General features: G+C 34.8%; 1 protein-coding gene across 1 annotated transcript in view; it reads right to left on the bottom strand.

Annotated features, from left to right (window-relative positions):
• Positions 1 to 23,466, bottom strand: part of LRP1B (low density lipoprotein receptor-related protein 1B) — a 2,342,762-nt gene that overhangs the window by 1,213,207 nt on the left and 1,106,089 nt on the right. The window contains exons 12-14 of the mRNA XM_006834597.1: positions 17,685 to 17,865; positions 10,922 to 11,141; positions 6,586 to 6,775 (exon numbers count right to left, since the gene is read on the bottom strand). Coding sequence (XP_006834660.1) covers positions 6,586 to 6,775; positions 10,922 to 11,141; positions 17,685 to 17,865 — 591 coding nt within the window. The remainder of the gene's footprint in view (positions 1 to 6,585; positions 6,776 to 10,921; positions 11,142 to 17,684; positions 17,866 to 23,466) is intronic.

Raw genomic sequence — 23,466 nt, 5'->3', positions numbered from 1 at the left:
CATCATTGATGGACTCAAGTGTGGCAGCGGTAGTGAGGTTGGCCCAGGATCAGACATTGTTTCGTTCTGCTGTGCATTGGGTCTCTATGAGTCGGTTCCGACGCGATGGCACCTGACAACAACAACAAATATATATATATATATATATACATATACATATACATATATATACACATAGTCCAATATGTATACATATACTATGAGTCATACAGTGCCAAAACATATATATATATACATACACACACATATATGATATATGTTGTATTTGCTAAGTGTCATCAAGTCAGCTCTGACTCATAGCTATCCTGTATAGGGCTTCTGAGGAGGAGCTGGTGGATTTATACTGCTGATCTTTTGGTTCGCAGTCCAGTGCTGATCCAACAGCATCACACCAGGAGTCCTATGTGTCTATATGTAGTGGGCTATATGTTGTTGTTAAGTGCCGTGGTGTCAATTCTGACCCATTCTAAGGAGCAACTGGTGAGCTTGAACCACCAACCTTGCAGTTCAAACAACTTTGTAATCTAACACATTAGCCCATAGCACCACACCAGGGCACGATTGGGATATATATATGGGTGCACAGTGGCTCTAGAGTATAAACACTGGACTGCAAACCACAGTGCCCACAGTTCAAGCCCAAAAGCCTCTCTGTGTGAGAAAGATGAGGCTTTCTGCCCCCACAAGTATTTACAGCCTCAGAAACACCATATCAAGGTGTCTATGAGTAGGAACTGCTATGGTGTGGTGCTGTGGAATAAAGCAAGGTTAGTTTGAATCACAAGGTCGGTGGTTCAAACTCACCAGACATTCTTTGGAAACCATATACAGGGTTGCTATGAGTCAGAACAGGTTTGATGTCACTAAACATAATATATATGTATTTTTGTATTGTTTAGGAATATATATATGTATTGTTTAGGTCTCTCTCTCTCTCTATATATATATATATATTTTTTGTTGTTGTTGTTGTTGTTGTTGTTAAGTGCCATTGAGTCGGTTCCGACCCATAGCGACCCTGTAAAGGGTTTCCGAGGATGTAAATCTTTACAGGAGTAGAAAGCCTCATCTTTCTCCCGTGGAGTGGCTGGTAGTTTCAAACTGCTGACCTTGTGGCTCGCAGCCTGATTCGTAACCACTACGCTACCAGAGCTCACTATATATATAGTCCTAAACAATCTATCTATCTATCTATCTATCTATCTATCTATCTATAGATAGATAGATAGATTGTTTAGGACTATATATATATATATATATGCTATTATATATACATGTATGGAGTCCTGGTCTGGTGCTGTGGGCTAATGTGTCAGACTGCAAAGTCATTTGAACTGCAAGGTCGGTGGTTCAAATTCACCGGCTGCTCTTTTGAAACCCTATATGGGGTTGCTATGGGTCAGAATTGACTTGACAGCACTTATCAACAACATGCATGTATATATATATATATATTCCTGACCAGAGTTCTGGTGTGGAATTGTGGATTCATTCGCTGAACTGCAAAGTTGGTTTGAACAAGATTAGCAGTATAAACTCACCAGCCACTCTTTGGAAACAGGGTCACTATGGGTCAACATTGACATGATGACACTTAACAAGATTCCTGATATGGCTTTATAAGATAAACAATGGACAGAGAACCAAAGGTTGGTGGTTCAAACCAACTAGTTTCTCCTAGGAAACCCTATACAGGGTCTCTATGAGTAGGAACAGACCAGATGGCAGAAGACAGATCAAACTTTCTGCTCCAACAAACATTTATAGCATCTAAAACCCTATAAAGGGTCACTATGACTTGATGGCACTTAATCAGGATTTCAGAGGAGCAGCTGGTGGGTTTGAATCCCTTACCTTGAGATTAGCAGTTCAGTGCTCATCCTCAGCACCACATAAAGACCATGTATATAAAACTCCACACTGAAATTAACAAACAATCCAATGGACAGCACACATGCCAGGGCCAATTTATACTACTGTGTTGTATTTCATGATGTATCAATACATTACTAGAAAATCTTGCTTAAATATTAAAAATAAAGGGATTTTTGGTGGTTCAAATTATTATATATGCCCGATTGTTAAAAAAAAAAAAAAAGAAAAGAAAAGAGCTAAAATGCATACAGAGAAATATTCTTAACTGATGGTACACGGAGGAGATTATAATCATTGTAATGAAACAAAGTATATGATTTATTAAATGTAAAACTGATGATCTTCCCTGGAAACTTTCACTCAATTCACAATACAAACAAACAAAAAAGGGCTTTGAATTAATTGTAGAAATACAATAAAATATTAAATGATTATACTCGTATTGGCAGTTAAAGTGCAAGTGCCAAGAATACAAATACAGTGATAGATTATGTTATTATACTCAGGGCCTCAGAGATTAGATTTCTTACATCATAGAGTGGAAAAACTGAAAACAACAAGCAAAATTTGAAAAGTTTGCAATGGACAATAAATATTTAACTTATACCATAGATTATCATTGTGTGCCAGCACTTTAGATAGAAGCAGTATTTGGAAATGTTTAAATCACTTCTTTTCATTATTTTGAGAAACACACTTAATTTGCATTACTCTAAGTGCAATTTCCAGGAGTCCTGGTGTGGCATTTTGGGTTAATGTGCCAGACTGCAAAGCTGTTTAAACTGCAAGGTCAGTGGTCCAAGTTCACCAGCTGCTCCTTGGAAACCCTATACAGGGTCGCTATGGGTCAGAATTGACTCGACGGCACATAACAACAACAACAAAAAGTAATTTCCACCATTCACCTGTCAGTTTGTTATACAATGTAATTTCCACCATTCACCTGTCAGTTTGTTATACAGTGTAATTTCCACCATTCACCTGTCAATTTGTTATACAATGGTGGCTTGTATGTTGCTATGATGCTAGAAGTTATTTAATTACCACTTTTGGTGGATAAGTTTCAGCAGAGCTTCCAGACTAAGACAGAACAGAGAGAAGAAGAGACAGACTACTTCTGAATTTTTACTCACTGAAAATCTTGTGAGTAGTAGTGTGACACTATCAAATACAGTGCCAGGAGATGAGTTCCTCAGGTCAGAGGGCACTAAAAATACGAATGTGGAAGAGCTGCCTCCTTAAATAGAGTTGACCATGATGACATAAATGGATAAAAACTTTTGGGACCTTCTTTTGTAGAGGGGGCCCAACTCAAAATGAGGATAAACAGCTGAAAACCTCCATTAATAATTGGAATATGTAATATATGAAGCATGAATCTAGGAAAAGTGAAAATTGTCAAAATGAAATGGAACGCATAAACATTGATATCTTAGGCTTCAGTGAGCTGAAATGAACTAGTTTTGGCCATTTTGAGTCAGACAATCACATGTTTACTCTGCTGGGGAGAACAAATTAAAGAGGAATGGCATCACATTCATTGCCAGCTAGAACATTTTAAGATCTATCTTGAAGTACAATGCTGTCTGTGAGTCAGAGCAGACTCGGCAGCACTTAACAACAGCAACAGCAATCCAAACGATGAAAGCAGTAGTACCATCGTGAGAAAAAACATAATATGGTAAGGTAAAATATCAGCATTTGAACATCTGAACACATTTTATTTCATAGACTAGTTAATTCAATCAATGTAGTGTTGTTGTTAAGTGCTGTCAAGTCAGTTACAACCCATAGCAACTCTGTATAGGGTTTCCAAGGAGCACCTGGTGAGCTTGAACCGCTAACTTGCAGTTCAAACGGACTTTGCAGTATAATGCATTAACCTAAGGGATTCTAAATCATTAAGATCCTGAGTAGTTTATCCAATTTCAATGTCCATTGATTGAATATAAAAAGGTCTTGACCAGACATTCTTCCCATATTGTATTATCTGTTCAAAAGATCCTGTTAAGTATTACTCAATCTTTAGCTACAAGAAGACTGAGTAGAAAACCCAAGTCAATTGGTTATTTTCATCTAAGTTAATGAAAACGAATCAATTTGACCAAACACATTCCCTCAGCAAGACAAAACATAATCAAGGCTAAGTTTCCAGTTTGCTACTCCACCAACAGCTTTAATTAAAACAAAGTAGGAAAAAGTAAGTACCTTTGAAAACCATTGTCCATCTAAGGAATGACATCATACAATTATATTACAAGTGGACTCTGCGTCCTTCCTCACCTTCCAAAATACCAGACAGTTCATACAAAGCTTATGTTTGAAAGAAAAAAGGCATTAAAGAGCAATGTTGTTGCTAACTGGTATACAGCCAGGTACCTATGCACAGTGACCCCACATAGATTATTCTTTGGTCTCTTTCAGAGACATGCATTTTACTGTATATGAATGTGGCACATTAGTCCTTTGAGTATTTATTTTAAATACTTATATTTAAGGCACTTAAAAAAAATGCCTCTGATTAAGAAATCGTAAGGGTGAAAGAACTATTCTAAATTATGTGTCGTGACTATGTTAAGCAAGATCCTTACACTTGCACACTTAAAAACCAGCTACTAAATCTTTACAGGAATATTGTAATTAAAACATTTTTAATAGTTCTTCTTATTTTTTTTTTTTTTTTACCATACATCGCATGCTTAGAAGGAGAAGAAATTAAAAACAAATTGAGTTAACAATAAAGGATATTTTTACCACACATGTTAACCGGTCAATTTTTTAATGCAACTAGAAGTTTAAAGAAGAAGATTCTGAACATGCCATGGACTTCAGTTAGAATTATATCAACAATGATATTCAAGAGAAACAATTTCTAAAATGGTTGAAAATTTATAGTGTGACTATTTAGTAACATTTACACTACAGGGAACATTTGATTGTGAAGTCAGAAGAAACAGGAATACTTAAACAAAGATCTTACAGAAGATAGGGAAGGTTGTTCATGTTCAGTTTTGCTCCTGTTCACTGAAGACAAACAACAATGACTACAGTGGGCATGGGTCCACATGGATATTACAGCAAATCTTAGTAAGGTCTATATAAATAATTCTCTCTATTCTTCATTTCTTGTCAAAAACACAGCTACATCATCCCAAATAATTCAATTATTTATTCCTTTAAAAGATAGCTTGATCTTTCATTGCTATTTCCTGACAATATCTTATAAAACTGCATTTGTACGTCAGTGAATCAATTTTTATATAGAATGGGGGTGGAGGGAGAGAAGCTCTTATAAGAGAGAGCTTGTTTGAATATATCTGAGTTCACTGAAATTTTTTTTGCTAGACAATTCCCTACTGGTAACGTATGTATAGAAAAAATCAGAATATAATTTATTTAACCAAAAATTAATTGATTGACATTTATAGTCATTAAATTGTTATGAGGATATATATATTTTAAAAAACAGTGCTAGTAACTACTTAGAAAATCTAGTACATAATTTAACCGTTCTGTTTTCTTTGTTGAAAACAGGTTGTCACTGACGTACGATGTACTTGAGTTACAACAAATTGTATTTATACAACTTTCTGTTTTTGCTTTTTGTAAAATTTATCATTTGTAATATGTATTGAATACAATGTTAAAATATATCTGTAAGTTTATATGCAATGTTTCCAAATCCAAAAGAAAAAGAAAAAGAAAAATCAGATATAAAGATACTAATAATGAAAGGGAATTCTGGTATTGCACTGTAGGTTAAGCACTGAACTGCTAACTTCAAAGTCAGGCATTCAAACCCATCCTTCCACTCTTTGGAAACCCTGTATAGCGTTGTTATGAGTTTGAACCAATTTGACAGCATTTAACAATAATGAAAATGACCAACAAAAATATGAGACATTCAACTTGCTTCAGAAATGTACAATGAAGTCATCAGAATGGAAGTCTGACATAAATCAGGGACTACTAGTACTTAAGCTAGGAGTCATATTATTTGTGGAAGGACAAAGAAATATTAATAACTCATGCAGATAGTCATATAAAAATAGTATATTATTTTCATAAAATATGAATGTTGTGATATATTATTTCACTTTCATAAAAATTGATGATTTACTGTTCTAAATAGGCTAAGTGAATCCTCTGGGAATTGTGTTTGAGTGAAGTTCAAACTTTTCTCTAAAACTTTCATTTTCATGTCATTTTTTACTTAAGAAGGCAGTTAGTTATATAAAGTAAAACCATTGCATGGTTCTGAAGCAAGTTGTATATTTAAGAAACATTTTGTTATTTTAGATGATATGAAAACAAAATAATATGTCACAATATTTATATTTATATACATATAAAAGTACTCAGAATAACGTATTGAAATACTAATTTAAATAACCTCTTCTTGCATCACACGTTTTTTCATAACCTTCTTTTCCTACTAGAGAACTTTTTTACTCTTCTTATAGTACTTTTTCTTTAAAAACACTAAGTTCATAGTTTTACTTTACGTAACTTCACTCAAACAGTATTCCCAGATCATTCGCTCAGGCTATTTAGAACAATAAATCATAATATTTGATTGACTTTGCAGTGAATTAGATACTTTTTAGCACAAAACTTCAACAACACTGTCATAATGAAAACTGTTTTGTAACTGCTGTGCAATATTATTATGTGTGAAGTTCAGGAGCAATTTTGTATGGCTCTGTATACCTTGTTGCTTTCGTGGATCATAAATCTGAAGCCCAAACAAAGGTGGTCTTTCCCGTCTCAGCAGTGTCACCTCACTCGTGACCAAATCTAATTGAAAAATGGAACCATTCATATAATCAGTCCAGAACACATAATTGCCATGGTGCGACAGTCCAAAAGGATGGTTCAACTCTTTCCCACTGTAAACAACCTAAAAATATAAACGCATTGTGAGATATCAAAACCGGCCTTCAAAAACACAGCTACTTAAAGAAAATTACACTTCTAATAAGTATAGTAGACAATGATATAACTCATATCTCAACTTATAATTTCTTCCAATTGATTTGACATTTAAAAAAAATGAAAATGATTGAAATGAATTATGAAATCTGAGCATATTTTTCTATTTTTAGGATACACTATTTAAAAGGGATCATTTATATTTCATCTACCTAAATTCTCCCCTTTGTTTTGTTTTTTCTTTATGATATTCCAAGACCATGCATATCCTGATCTGAGTAATTACTGTTTCTGTGTAAATTACAATGTTGCTCATGCAATCGCCAAGGAATGTTACATGGTCTAATGACACTGGGCTAAAAATAATCTTCCAAATTCAATGTAATCAGTGACATTTAAAGAAATCTAGGAAATAACAAAGAGGAAGGAAAAGATTTAAATATGGAAACATTTATTAGTAATATATAGTATAAATATTTTTATATATACTGAACGCTCATCTGTCAATTTCTCATATTGTGGTGGCATGCATACTGCTGTGATGCTTAAAGCTAAGCTTCCAGAATTTTAAACATCAGCAAGGTCACCCAGGAGTCCTGGTGTGGCTCTGTAGGATAATTCTGCTGTACAAGATCACTTTAAAATGTTCAAGAGCAAAGATGTCAGTTTGAAGGTTAAGGTGTGACTGGACCAAGTCATTGTATTTTCAATCACTTCGTACAAATGTGAAAGTTGGGCAATGAATAAGGAAGATTGTAGAAGAATTTATACATTTGAATTATGGTTTTGGTGAAGAATATTCAAAGTATCCTTGACTTTCAGAAAGACAAACAAATTTGTCTTGGAAGAAGTACAGTCAGAATGCTCTTTAGAAGCCAAGGACATATTATCAGGAGGGATGAGTCCCTAAAGACGAATATCATCCTTGGAAAAATGATCAGCAGAAAAGAGGAAAACCCCTAACAAGATGGACTAACACAGTAGCAGCAACAATAAACTCAAACACAGCAACACTTGTGAGGATGCCACAGGATCAGGCAGTGTATCCTGTTGTTTATAGGGTAGCTATGAGTCAGAACCAAATTAATATCACCTAACAACAACAACCACATATGCATGCGAAAGCTGGACAGTGAATAAGGAAGACCATAGAAGAATTGATGCTTTTGAGTTATGGTGTTGGAGGAGAATATTGAAAGTGCCATGGGCTGTCAAAAGAACCAATAGATCTGTTTTGGAAGAAGTGCAATCAGAATGCTCCTGAGATGCCAAGATAGTCAAATTTCGCCTCTTATATTTCGGACATATTGTCAGGAGGGACCAGTTGCTGGAGAAGGATATCATGTTTGGTAAGGTGGAGGGTCAAAGACAAAGAGGAAGACCCCCCCAACAAGATGGATTGGCCAAGTGGCAGCTTCGATGGACTCAAGCGTGGCAACAGTAGTGAGGTTGGCCCAGGATCTGGTAGTGTTTCGTTCTGCTGTGCATATGGGTCAGTACCAACTCGATGGCACCTAGCAATAACAACAACAACAGTAATAGTATATGTGAAAAACTGCATGGGTTAATTTTAATTTTTATTATCTTAATGGTGTGGCACTGTGGGATAATGGGTCAGACTGCAAAGTCATTTGAACTGCAAGGTCGGTGGTTCAAGCTCACCAGCTGCTCTTTGGAACCCTATACAGGGTCGCTATGGGTCAGATTCGACTCGACAGCACTTAACAACAACAATTATTATCATAATATATCAATTTATTTAAAATTAAATAAATAATTTATTTATTTATATCGTTTTATGTTTTTGTTATTGTTGTTTAAAAGGAGCAACCATAATAAATATTTGAGTCCTATTTCACATGGAGTATCGTAAAAGAGAATAAGGACTAACACAATGATGTTTTGTGTTGTGTTACCTCTCGCTATTTACACTTCTTGTAAAATCTTATATACAATATAAAAAACAATTTTATATTCACTTCATTTTGCATTAGAGAAGTAAGGGAATTTATCCATGTTATTTAAGGTCGTTGGTGTTGCTAAGTGCCATCAAGTCAATTCCAACTCATAGCAACCCTGTACAGAGTTTGTGAGGCTTCAAATCTTTGTGGGAGCAAAAATATATAGTAAAAATATTTTTATATATACTTAACACTCATCTGTCAGTTTCTCATACTGTGGTGGCTTGTATATTGTTGTGATACTGGAAGCTATGCCTCTAGTATTTTAAATATCAGCAAGGTCACCCAGGAGTCCTGGTGTGGCTCTGTAGGATAATTATGCTGCATAAAGCCTGATCTTTGTCCTCAAGTGTGCCTATCAACCTTGTGGTTCACCCTCCAGTGCTTATCCTATGGAGCTACTGTGCTCCTTATTTAAGGTTAGGAATTCAAATTTTGCCTCTTTCATCTGAGTTATTCAGATCTAGTTATAATATATTGAATAATTGAGAGGTTTTTTTTCTATGTATAGTCTCACCTGCATGTACAGTGTAATATGCTGGTCATCAAAATGTTATGAATACATGTACATACCAATATCTTCAAATTAATAATAAATATATTTTCAGCATTGGTTCAGTATTAACTTTAGATTAAATGCCACCTGATCTTACTTATTTGAGGGAAAATATTTAAAGTACTGTTAGAATCCATGAAGGTTGAAATAGACAACTGATTAGTGTCTGATTTATTTTCCAAACAGCATTCATAATTAGTTATTAGGTGCTATTGAGTCAGTTCTGACCCATGACCTTATGTACAAGATACAGAAACACCACCCAGTCTGGCACCATTCTCACATTGCTGCTATCCTTGAGCACATGACTGCTCCTTTGGTGCCAGTCTATCTTGTTGGGGTCACTCTCTTTTTCACTGATCCCCCAGTGCAGCAAGCGTGATGTCCTATCTGGGGACTGGTCCTTCCTCATAATATGTCTGAAGTATAAGAAACAAAGTCTGGTCACCTTGGCTTCTAAGGAGTATTCTGGTTGTACTTGTTCCAACACAGATTTGTTTGTTCTTCTGGTATCATTAATATTCTTCTCCAGTACCATAACTCAAATGCATCCGTTCTTCTACGGTCTTCCTTATTCTTTGTCCATCTTTCACATGCATGAGGGTATTGAAAATACAATGGCTTGGGTCAGGTGCACTTTAGTCCTCAAACTGACATCTTTGCTCTTGAACACTTTAAAGAGGGTTTGTGCACCAGATTTATAATACTCAATGTGAAATAGGACTTGAATATTTATTACGATTGCTCCTTTTTAAACAATAACAACAAAAACATAAAACTGGATATAAATACACCATTGCATTTCTTGACTGCTGCTTCCTTGAAGTTAACAGTGGGTTCAAGCAAAATGAAACCATAATTAGCAGGCTTAGCCAATTATTCAGTAAGAAGCAAGAATAAAGGAAACATGCTTATATTTTTCAATATTCCAATTTTCAATAGCTTAAATAACAGATGCAGCCAGTTCATGGTACTATGTATGTTAAGTTAATTATAAGCTAGGTCATAGAGATGATGTTTTGGAAACTATGCCTTTGCCTCACAGTCAACCACACTATCCTCAATTTTGTCCAAGAATTCCACAATCATTTTGAAATGATTAATCAAAAAAAAAAAAAGATTTAAAAACAAAGCTATTATCTTTTCATACCAATAGACTTGAAGTTCAGTTCATTACTATTATGCACTATAATTTCAATATCATGAAGTTTCAAATAAATGCATTGTGATTATTTTCTCATAAACGTTACATTTCAGCTGCACATTTTACAGATATTTGAATTGAATTGAATTGCTTGGTCATACTAAACTTTTCAATAATGTAGAAAACTGCATTTTAAAACAGCTCTGATATCCTGGGAGCTTCTTTTAAAAATCTCACAAATCCTGGCATACCACAGTGAACCCATCCTGGTCTCCTGGAGGCAAGTACCAGCTGCACTCCTTAATGCTCAGTCTCCTTTCACCATCCCACAGAGACTATTGGCAGCCACCTCAGAGGGGTAAAAATAAACTTGAAAGTATTTTTAACACAACACAACAAGGCTCTGTGAAAGAAGAAGTCTGTGGGTTAAAAAAAGCAGCATTTGTCTTTTACCTTCCTGTGAGTGCCATTCAAAAACACTTTTTCAATATGATCATAATAGGCATCACACCAGTATAATGTGTTGGTGTGAAAGTCCAGAGTTAAACCGTTTGGCCACAGCATCTTTGAAGTCACGAAAATCTGCCGATTGAAGCCATCCATCCAGGCCTTTTCGATCCTTCCCACGCTGTCATCTATTTCATCTTCCTCCCAGTCTGTCCAATACATCCAACTAAGGAATTAAACAAGGACACGGACATGTGATTTGAATCCATCACCTCACAGAAAGACATTTGCCTCTGGTTTGGCATCTCCATAAAATCTAATGATGTTTTGATTTGCTCTCTTATCTAAATGCTGATGTGCCAATGAAAGGGGGAAGTGGTGGGTAATAAGGAAAGTGAAATTCTGTTCAATGAAAACAATCCACATTACATGAAAACGACCACCACCACCATTACACTTATTGCTGCAAGCTGTAAATGTCAAACCTTTCTTTTTTTTTAGTACTAAACCAAGTCTGGTAAATGATTTTTGAGGCACTGCTAACTGTCTTTAAATGCTGTTCACTTTACAAAGCATATAATCAATTATGTAATTAAAATGCAGATTGACTGACAAGATAACTCACAGCACAGTTACTGATCTACTCCAGACCCTGTTTAGTTTCAGATGAATTATTATTTTTTTAGACATACAGTTGGATTACCTTGTTCTAAAGGGCATCGTAGTCATACTGGGTTTGTTTGGCTAGGTCTAATTTATCTTTTGGATGCAAATTATCTATGCCTTATTGCTGCTTATTATTACTCCAAAACCCACAGAAGATGATTTAGCTGCACATCGGTTTAATAACAGCAGGTTTACTGACCTTGAGAATTTGAGCTCTTATTTCTATCGAAAATAAAAACATGTACTTAGGGGGGGAAAAAAAGGTTTTATGTAAGCTATGATAGTGGAAGAGGAGGTCTTAATTTAAAGTTCCAATTGTTGCATTGTCGCTGCTATTGTTAAGTGCTGTCGAGTCTGATCCTACTCATGATGACCCTGTGTAGGGTTTACAAGAAGTAGCTGGTGGCTCGAACCACCAACCTTGCAGTTCAGTGCATTAACTCACAGCACTACACCATAACGATTAAAATCCTCTGCATAGGTTGTTTTCAGGTCTTATGAATTGTTAAAAATGTAGATTTTAATTTACTCACACCACATACAACTTTATAAAGACTTAAAACTTTTTTAAAAGGGGTTAACTGACTCCAGAAATGCCCTCATTTGATCGCCACCTCCCAAAATTTTGTGGCTCCTCTAAGATTTTCTGAAGTAATCTGGGAAACAACTATATTCATGATTAAAAATCTTAGTCTGATATAAACTGACAGATTTGGAACATGTGAGAATATAACACACTATCTATTACTTCAATCTCTTCTTTAATTATTTTAAAAGATTGCAATTATTTTGGTATGACTTTCAGACCTAGTGAAGAATATTGAGAGGCCATGGGTGGTGCCTATAGTATGAGATGGGTTGCAAAGTAAAAGGATCAAGTTTCAAGTGCACCAACAGGCACCTCAGAAGAAAGATCTACTAAGAAAAATCAACCACTGAAAACCTCGTGGACACAGTTCAACTTTGAACACATGACATCTCCAGTAGTCTGAATTAACTCAAAGGCAACTTTACTGAACTGGAAGAATATGGAGACAGCTGAATATTATTAACTCAAAATAGATTGTAACCCTAGAAATAAAACAAACTCAGCAAAATGTCTTTCTTGTTTCCTACATGTCCTTCAAGAGTTTTCATTATGGAAAAAAATTAGAAACAAGAAAGAGTTCATTTGTCTTAAAGCTATACTAACTAGGTATAAGTACTTGACTTCAGCTAGGTCTGTAAACTATGTAAAAATAACACATGCAACTTTCTCTCATATCTATCAATATTTTTACTAAAACCTTTTAAAGTAGTTTATTGATGCAATTTTATTATTTTTGCTGTTACAAATGGATAAGCTACAGATTTCTTTCCTGTATCTTTTCTTTTTAATTACATAATATGTTCCTTTTCTGTGACATTCATTCCCAACCACACAAACATATACACATAAGCTTATAGAATCTTGGTGTGGCATTGTAGGAGAAGCACTGGACTGCAAGGTTGGTTTGAACCACAAGGTCAGAAGTTCAAACCCACCAGCCTCTTCTCAGAAACTGTTAACTGGGTCGCAATGAGTCAGAACTAACTCAAACACATATGCGTGCATGCACGTGAGGACTAAATCTAAATATTCCAAATCTATTTCAGATTGTTTTGCTCTTTGCAAATAGAAACATTTGTAATCTGTGTTATTAGTTAATACTGTTTTTATTCAAACAAAATATAAAAGAAAGATTTTTTTTCTAAGCAAGAGGATGCTAATCTGACAGCTGTTGGATATGCAATCTTCATCTACTCATTTCAATGTCTGTTTAAATGTTCTACTACATCAATACCAAGTGATTATGATTTTAAAACATACAAAGTAAAAAATACAACCTATAAAATACACAGGAATGAATATAAATCTTTTTCTAAGTGGGATTTTAGATGTTCACATGAGAATTAGGTTAAGCTGTCCTTCTGTTAATATGGCAATAAAAATTTTACCTCTATTTCCAAGGACTGCTCAAGTACAAGTCTGATGACGTTTCTCTCCTCTCCCCTGTCCTTGTGCCAAAAGAAGTTCTTTTGTCTGTTTCTCACTAGACTTTTTAGTTCTCTTAAAATATTTTTGGTATTTAGATCTTATATTGTACATAGTGGTGTTGGATGCCTTAAGATACCAATTAAAAATAGTTAATACAGAGATTATTCTTATTCATATGTGTATGTGGAATACCAGGTTAGATTTAATAGTATCTATGTTCCCAAATTGAATTGCATTATATTGTCTATAGTCCTAGAACTATCCAACCCCTAAAAGCTTCTCTATCATAGAAGTAAAATTGTTTCTACATTGAAAAAAAAAAAAAAGCTACATTTAATTGTTGACCTAAGATCTAGCTGATAAATAAAAAGATGTGATACCATTAATTTAGAAACAGATAAAGAATGACATTATCTAAAGGGAAATATGTACTCAGTTTTGGACATATTTTTTATAGACAGATATTTTGAAAATATGGAACTGGAGCTATATATTTTTTAAGTTACTGATATAAATCCTTAATTTTGGAATTATTGGAAAGGAGTAAGTACCTGTCTGCTTATCAGTTGAAGCACAGAGCTATCATACTGTCCTTCTCCTTCAGTTTATCTCTATTTCAACAATTGACAAAGCCTGCCAATACTATTTTTTTTATTGTCTCCTGTCTCAGTCTCCTTAAAAGTGCTATAGTTTGGCTTTCATCCCTTTTCAAAGGAATTCCTAATGGGTATTCCATCTTCAAATCACTTTTATTTCTCTTAAAGCTGTCATATAGCCTCCAGTTGTCTTCCTTACTCATGAGTTGAAAAATGTGACTTTTATCCTCAGTCTCTCAATTTCTCATTTGTAAACTAAACAAATCCAAACTTCTTATCACTACAGTGTATATTCCAGCATATTTCTAATTTCATTTTCTACTATGCTCTTTCACAGGCCCTCTGCTTTAGCTATAATGAACTCATGACACTTAAACTTTCTGTGAATTTCCCTGTCTCTGAAAACTACTGCTCATTCAGAAGAGACAGACTAAGTTTGTGACTACCTTCCCAAGCCATCTCTACTCATTTGGAAAACTTACTGATTCTTTAAGCCTCAATCCTAAATAAAACACTTTAGTGAAGCTCATAAAAACATGCCTTTCATTTCACTTTATTTTATAATTAATTGTGTGTATGTATACTAAATTATAAATTCTTGAGTACAATGAATGAGTTACTGATTTTTATATGATAGTTCCAAATAATATATTTGAGTAAATAAATGAATAAAAACCTTTGTTGACTCTGTAATATTGGCCATGAAGTTTATGACAAAGCGTATTTCTGAAATGAATGGGTTTTGTTAGGTGTGCTTGTATAGGAAGAGGTGATACTCTTTTTCTGTGATCAATTACAAGTAGAGAACAAAGTAGAAAAACGATGCAAATAAATTAGTTTTGGTTTTTCCCCAGAAAATAGGTTGCTTAAGGGTACATTATGCTATTTTGATTAAGCAGTTTCTGGACTAAATTCTTTTTTGTTGTGGTTTTCACAATGTAGCAATTTCATACAACTATTTGGACAATTAAATTGACAAGGCTTAATTTCTACTTGTATGGCCTTCTAATCCATGCTTCTCAGCAAGATTTCTTTAAACTTAAGTCTGGTCAGGTTACTTCAACTTTCTAACCTTGTAATCAAAGACAAATATACAAAGTTCTTGTCATTTCCAGAAGGATAGTCTTTTCCTTTTCATGGCATCTCCAGACACTTTCCTTTTGCTGGCTAAAATACAGTACCACCAGTGTCAGATTAACCAATAATAAGCAAGGTAAACACAGGATTACTTGTGTTTATTTACTAGATTATAATGAACACATGTACTTTTTATTTTCTGTTTTTTTTTTTTTTGTTTTGTTTTGTTTTTTTTACCTCAACAAAGAATCTACTTCTAAGTATGACTGGCATCTCTTCCAAACCCACAGCACCTTCTTATAGAATCAAAAAGTCTCCATGTTAGCTCTAAGAGAGGCCTTCCCAGGAAACCTATTTAAACAAGTTTCTACCCGTTACTCTCCATCTTGTCAGACATTTTGCTTTCCTCCATCACTGTATTCTGTTGAAATTATATTATGTACTCATTTTTGTTGTTAGTGGTATTTGCCATCACATTGGTTCCAATTTATAGCAACCCTGTATTGGGTTTCCAAAGCTTTAAATATTTGTTGGTGAATAAAACCTCATGTTTCTCCTGAGGAGCAATGTGAAAGTTTGAACTGTCAACCTGTGGTTCACAATCCAGTGCTTATCTTATGGAGGTATATAGAGCTGTCCGTGCTCATTTAGTACTTAAAAATTGTGAAACCCTCCCCTTCTCCTACCTTTTGGATGATATCCTTTATGATGTTTGATATTATTTCTCTTTAGGTTACCACATATACTTAATGTAAAGTTCTGGTTATTAAATATTGTTAGTAAAAATATTTATGTAAGGGGGGAACACAAGCATACATATGTACATTTTGTTTTCAAGTTGGAGTATAATGTTTTTAATTGTCATGAAGTCAGCTCCAACTCATAGCAACTTTGTGTAGTATTTCCGAGGATCAGAGTTTCAGAGGAGTTTGAACTACTAATCTTGTGGTTTGCAATTCAGTTCTTATCCTACAGTGCCACAGCAGGAGTTCTATATAATAGAAATATTCTACATGAAGATATGCCTGGTGTAAAAGGAATGAGAGTTATTCTTTGTAGTTCTAAAGGCAAATACAGGCTTAGTGTGTAGAAAGATATTTCAGGGATATAGATATTGACTTAAAGAAAATAAAAGTGCTCGCATCAATCAGAATTGCCTCTAGGTAGAATGAACTATGTGTCTGACATATGCTTCAAAAAGAAGTTGGATGCCTTTCTATTAGGTAGGTGTTGAAGGAGATTCCTCAATTTGATGAGACAGATGGGATTAACGACCTCTATGCTTCTTTCCTGGTGTGGTACTGTAGGTTAATGTGCTGGACTGCAAATTCTGTTTGAACTACAAAGTTGACAGTTCAAGTTCACCAGCTGCTCCTAGGAAACCCATACAGCGTCATTATGAGTCAGAACCAACTTAACAGAACTTACCAGCAACAACAAATGTTTCCTTCTAAATCATATGATTCTATGACCACCCACCTCATTGCCACAAAGACCATTAGTTATCTAATAGAAAACTAAAAAGAAAGATAGTGTTTTTGGACACACTTTAAATCTTTTGCCTGAAGCAGATTTGAACAATATGGAATAAATAACTTCTCTTCAAACAAAAATTGCCTTGGTATAAAGTCCATTTAGGTGGCTTGTTTTAAAGGTCCAGTAATAGAACAGATAGTTACATAATCCACATATAAAATCCATAGTAAAGTGACTTTATCATTATATTGAGATCGGGTGTGGCGCTGTGAGCTAATGTGTCAGACTGCAAAGTCATTTGAACTGCAAGGTCAATGGCTCAGGCTCACCAGCTGCTCCTTGGGAACCCTATACAGGGTCGCTTTGGGTCAGAATCGACTCGACAGTACTTAACAACAAAGACATATAGGAATCCTGGTGTGGTGTGGTAAGATAAGTGCTCAATGACAAGGTTGGTTTGAATCACAAGGTCAGTGGTTCAAATTTACCAGCTGCTCCTCAGAAACCCTATACAGGGTCACTGTGGGTTGGAACGGACCCAACAGCACTTAACAACAACAGCAAAGAACATATACAGTGAGCTCACACACCAACCTGAAGTCGCACTCTGACTGTATTCGGAGTTACTCTCAAGAAAAGCAATACTAGAACTGCTATGTGGTCATTTCAGTTTATAAGGATTCAGATGTATCCTATTCAATTACATATTTTTGCATGAGTGTAGCAAAGTACATGTAAGATATCCATTTGATGATGTTATATTGAATTGATGAAATCTATTTAGAACCTTCTCTGGGAGAGAAAATTGTTACATGAATAGTTTTTCAAAATCAGACTGTTCATATTAATTTAAACAAAACTTGCTATTAAAAAATGTGTAAAAAAACCACATTTATTTAATATAGTGTTTATATATAGCTGGTCAAATATTACATACCCATTGACTGGATCTACTACAATTCCTCTGGGATGTGACATTTCTCCTTCTAAAAGAGTCTTCCGACCTTGAGAGGCCTTTTCCAGCCTGGCCACATTAATGGTTTTCCGATGGCCATCATTTGTCCAGTAAAGGTTATTTCCAATCCAGTCTACAGCAATGCCTTCTACATTATCCAGATCTGCAAAAATATCACAAAACCAAAAAGAAAGTAATGCTCTTTTTCACTACTTACATCTATTTTTTAAATGTTTGCTAAATTCAAAAACGGATTAATGCAGATCCACGAACTCTACGTATTTGATTTTAAAAATTATATTGTTCAATTTTTTTTCATTTCATTTTGAATGTGGTTTTATGTGAATGAAGAGTTTTCTTTCTTCATATGAATGACTCTAGGCTATGTAAGTTTTGAAAAATTCATCAGTATTGATGGCTGTATTAACTGATTTAATTTAGATAATGATCTTCAGGAGCTAAGAAAATAGAAATGATGAAAGAAAAGAATGAGAAAGATGTTACAAGTGCAAACACACACACACACAAACAAAACAAAACAACAGTACAATCATCTGTTCAGAAGAAAAATGAAATATGAGTAATGAAAAATAATATGAATGCCCTATTGCAAAGAGATGAACATATTCAACAGAAAGCCACATTTGAAAGCCCAAACAGGCTTTTATCATGGAAGGGCATGAACAGAGATTCTCAAAGAATCATTGAAACACATTAGTATATTTCAGCCTTATTTTATAAAGAATTCTCTTACAGGCTTCTGTAAGATAAAGGCAGTGATAAATCAGGGAATATTATATATTTAAAAAAAATAGACTCCTAGGTGTTCACTTAATTTAATTGGTTTATTTTCAAAAGAACCACAAATACTTTTACATGAGGTTATCTGTTTACAATCTATTATCACACCAGAAGTGGTTTCATTGGGATAAAAATCCAAGCCATATGAATCACAAATGTGAAGACCCTTAAAATTTAGATGTACAGTCTCCTATAGTGAATCTCAGGATTACCCTGTTCTCATTTGCCATTTTCTAAGCTACCCTCCAAATTTCCCATGGCACCAGAAGAGTAGTTCTATTTTTCACTACATGAAAAATTGCTGTGAACATCTCTTCTTTGAAACCTAGGGAATGTTATGTCTTTCCTCCTCCTGTGTCAGAGAATGCTTGTGTCCTGGGACTTACTGGACAAAACAATAACGTAGCACATTAGACACAATACTGTTTTCACACAATACTGAGAAATCAAGTTGGCATTCTTTCATAGGTGAGACACAATAAACATTTTACTTTTATTGTATAATTTGATAATGGCTTTCTGTCTCCGTAAAAAAAGTTTTTATTAAAAAATTATTTGTGACTAGTTCTGCTAATCAGCACATGCCAAGGATGGCTAATATAAATTGTGGTCTGAACTAACTGAAAATCCCATTATAGTGAATCAGATATGTTCTCAATTTCACTAAGCTATCTGCTTCATTAACATCCAATATGAGTAATCTTCACAGGTTAATTGTATCTATTCTTAGAAAAAAAAAGTTTAATTTTGTCTCCATTTTATTGACACTTAATTTTTAGAGAGCATTTTCCTGTTCTAGAATAATGGAAAGTGTACAACTGTTTATTCTTCTTTATTTATTGTAGTCTGTGGTTGATTTTTAACTTGTTAGTTGGCTTTCAGACTCTAGATGACACAGTGGTCAAGCAATCAGCTGCTAACCAAACGGTTGGCAGTTCAAACATATCACCTGCCCTTTGGGAGAAAATTGTGGCTGTCTGCTTCTATAAGGATTTACAGCTTTGGAAACTAAGGGACAGTTTACTCTGTCCTCTAAATCACTCTGAGTCAGAATGGATTAGATGACAACAGGTTTGGTTGGTTTTCAGTTTGTGTACACAAAACTGTATTACACTGAAACTTGTTCCACCATGGAAAGTCCTCCTTCTCTAATAACTCTTGTCTTTGTAAAGCCTTTCCTTCTGACTTGACACATTATACATTTTCATAAGACACCATTGCAACTGTGCAAATTGAACATTTGTTTCAGATAGCTGGGCAAGCAATTCTGTCAGTCTGGTCCTAAATATCTCCATTTGTAAAGAACCCTATAGTGTGATGGCTAGGACTAAATTATCTACTGCCTATTCAATAGCGTAGTGGTTACGAATCAGGCTGCGAACCTTAAGGTCAGTGGTTCGAAATTACCAGCTGCTCCGTGGGAGAAAGATGAGGCTTTCTACTCCTGTAAGGATTTACACCCTCGGAAACCCTGTATAGGGTCGCTATGGGTCGGAACCAACTTGAAGGCACTTAACAACAACAACATTCAATACTTATACTACTGTCTGGAACACAGTATATTCTCAATGCATTATGGTTTTTATTATTTTGACAAGGTTATTAAAAGTAATTTCTATATATTCTGGATATTTTCTTTATGGATGGTAATTGGTATCATTTAAGAGTATTTTCTTGCATTTAGACCAGTGGCTAACTTTTACTAGAAATAGCTTATACAGAGTGGATTTTGAATAAATAGTGAGCATTGGATAGAACTGATTATACTAAAATTTCTAAGAATCAGAACTTGTATTTTGTTACTGCTGTTTTGTTTGTTTTGATCAGCAGAGATGAAATAGTGGTTTGGAGCAGAAGCTCTGGAATATGACTTCCTAGGCTTTGCCACTTACAAGCTACATAACATTGAGAAAAGTATTTAACCTTTCTATTAGTTAGCTTCCTAAGCTTTAAAATGGGTGTAGGTGACATTGGTTTAAAGGTTCAATTAATTAGAGTCCTGATGTGGTGCTATGGGATAAAGCACTGGATCACAAGGTCAGTTTGAACCACAAGGTTGGTGGTTCAAAACCACTAGCCATTCCTTGGAAACCCTATGTAAGGTTAGGATATATAAAATTCTTGTAATAACTGTCACATTATTATTATTATTACCATTTTTGTATGATCTTCCCTTGAGCTACCTATCTAATATATTAAGATAATAATGAAATAACACAGCCAACAAGACAATTTTCTACATCCTGCTTTGCTGAAAAACATCTGGGATCTTTAAAGTTCTTGAGCAGCCATCTAAAGTGCAATTATTGGTCTCACCATGTGCTGAAGAAAGAAGAATGATGAAAACTGAAGATGCTTGAAATCAACTAGTCCAATAGACAAATCAGTCATCATGGCTCTGAGATGAGAAGAACTAGATGGTGCTTAGTTCCCACTATCAACTACTCTGATAGGGACCACATTAAAAGGTCCTAGACAAAGTGGTAGAAAATGTGGAACAAAACTCTAAATTATTTAAAAAAAAAAGAAAAAAGAGGACCCGGCTTAGTGGTTAGAAAGAAACTGGAGTAACCCAAGACTAAAGCCCTCAACCACGTTTCAAGTATGGTAAAGAACTCACCCTGTTGGCCCAATGTTTAGCCAAGCAGTAGATAGATATATAGGGGGGAACAACAACACTGGTAAGGTATGCTCACCATGGAATGGTCAACTATTCAAGATCAAAAGTGCAACATTCACCTAAAGAAAAATTTGAGAAGGGTTGGGAAGGAGGTTGGAATGGGAATAGGAATTACAGGGAGCAAGTTCAGTAACTGTTACAGGGAAGGGACTGCAACCATTAAAATCAAACAAAGTGTATGGTTTGTTGAATGTAAAACTGATGATCTTCTCTGTAAACCTTCACTCAACTCATAATATATAATAAAAAGTTTTGTGTGGTTTTTTTTTAAAGATGGTGGTGGCGGTGGTTATTTGCCATGGAGTCAGTTCTGACTCATTGCAACCCTGTACAGGATTTCCGAGGCTGTAAATCTTCATAGGAGCAGAAAGTCTAATATTTCTCCCATGGAACATCTGGTAGTTTTGAACTGCTAATAATGAACAATTTGTCTAGGGTGTTTTTAAAATTGTTTAAAATTTTTTTTGCTTGATTTTCTATTTACAGTAATGAGTTTGAATATAAAATTGAAGATAAAACTCTCGAAAGCATCAATGTGCAATCGTCTAAGTATGCCACATAGTCTCTGACTTCAATTACCTTATGGTTTAGGTGGAAAACTAAATTATACTGAGCCACAGTCTTAGCTCCACTGATTTTCTATTAAAGATAATATGGTTGGCACCTCACTGAGTATTAAAAATGCATCTAGTTTCTCAGGATGATATGAAAGTTATGGCATTCAAATGCCAAACAAACATACAGAGGCACCAATTACTATGTCTAAGAAATACATGCAAACTCCTGGTATGGCTCTGTAGGATAAGCACTGGACTATGAACCAAAAGGCCAGAAGTTCAAATCTACCAGGTACTCATTGGAAACCCTATACAGGGTCACTGTGAGTCAGAAGTGACTCAATTCAATTTCATTTAACAACAAGGAAGTTGCCATTGGGAATCCGTTTAAGGAGTCCTGATGTGATACTGTAGGATGAACACTAGACTGCAAGGTCAGTTTGAACTACAAGATTGGCAGTTCAAGCTCATCATTTGCTCCTTGGAAACCCTATACAGGGTCTCTATAACTCAGAAATGACCTGAAGGCACCTAACAACAACAAGAAATACATGGCTATTGAAATGCAGAAAAGTGTTTTCAGTAAAAAACATGAAACAATAAAGTGTTTATACACATTTCAGTAGAGATTCAAGTACTCTATACTCTGAAATCTAATTTACTGCAAGGAGCTCTGGTAGCGTAGTGGTTACGAATCGGGCTGCTAATCTCGTGGTTAGTAGTTCAAAACTACCAGCTGTTCCTCGGGAGAAAGATGAGGCTTTCTGTCGGAACTGACTCCACGGCACATAACAACAAGAACAACAACATTCATTCTTGATATAATTAATAGCAATGAGTATGACTGTGTCTTGAAATTTGGTCAAAATCTTTAGTCTGAAAAAATATCAGTTTTTATTTATCAGTAGACAAGGACTTTCAGCATGATGTTGTTGTTGTAGTTGTTAAATATGTTGGCGTTGTTTCCGACTCATAACAACCCTATATTGGGTTTCTGGGGCTATAAATCTTCATAGGAGCAGAAAGTCTCATCTTTCTGCATCAACATGTATATTCCTTCAAAAAAAGAGAAATTCCAGTAAAAATAATTTAAAATGAAAAACGTTTTAAGTTTATGTCTCTATTTTCCACACTAAATGAAGAAATTCATACACCTCAAATAAAATTGTTTTCCACATAATTTAACATACTTAAGACTGATATATTATTTTTGCTTAAAATATTAAAATATCTACATATTTTCATCTACATACACTGTTCCCATAATTTAGGAATAAGTTTCATAAATGGGCATAATATATGAATTCTTATTGTTCTTGCTTTCCATTACGTCTATTCCAACTCATGATGATATAACTGAAAATAAATAAGAGCTAGACTTACACAATTTACTTAGGTGAAAAATCTGAAAGATAGCTGCGCTATTTCCTACAAGTAATACATAGTATTAGGGAAACAAGATTGATTAATAAGCAAAAACATTTAATTAGATTAAAACATGATAATAATATGGGTTTAAAAAAAAGCAAAGAAAAAAATTTAAATAAACTTAACACCTTGGACTACATCAAATAAACATTTTAAAGATGTGGTTGTTAGCGGTGGTGGTGGTTATGTGCCGTGAAGTAGGTTCCGACTCATAGCGACCCTGTACAGGGTTTCCGAGGCTGTAAATCTTTATGGGAGCAGAAAGCCTCATCTTTCTCCTGTGGAACAGCTAGTAGTT

Source organism: Chrysochloris asiatica, unplaced genomic scaffold, assembly GCF_000296735.1.
Source record: "Chrysochloris asiatica unplaced genomic scaffold, ChrAsi1.0 scaffold00012, whole genome shotgun sequence".
NCBI classification, from domain to species: Eukaryota; Metazoa; Chordata; class Mammalia; order Afrosoricida; family Chrysochloridae; genus Chrysochloris; species Chrysochloris asiatica.
The sequence above is the reverse complement of the archived record's forward strand: the minus strand, read 5'-3'. Positions and strand labels throughout refer to the sequence as shown.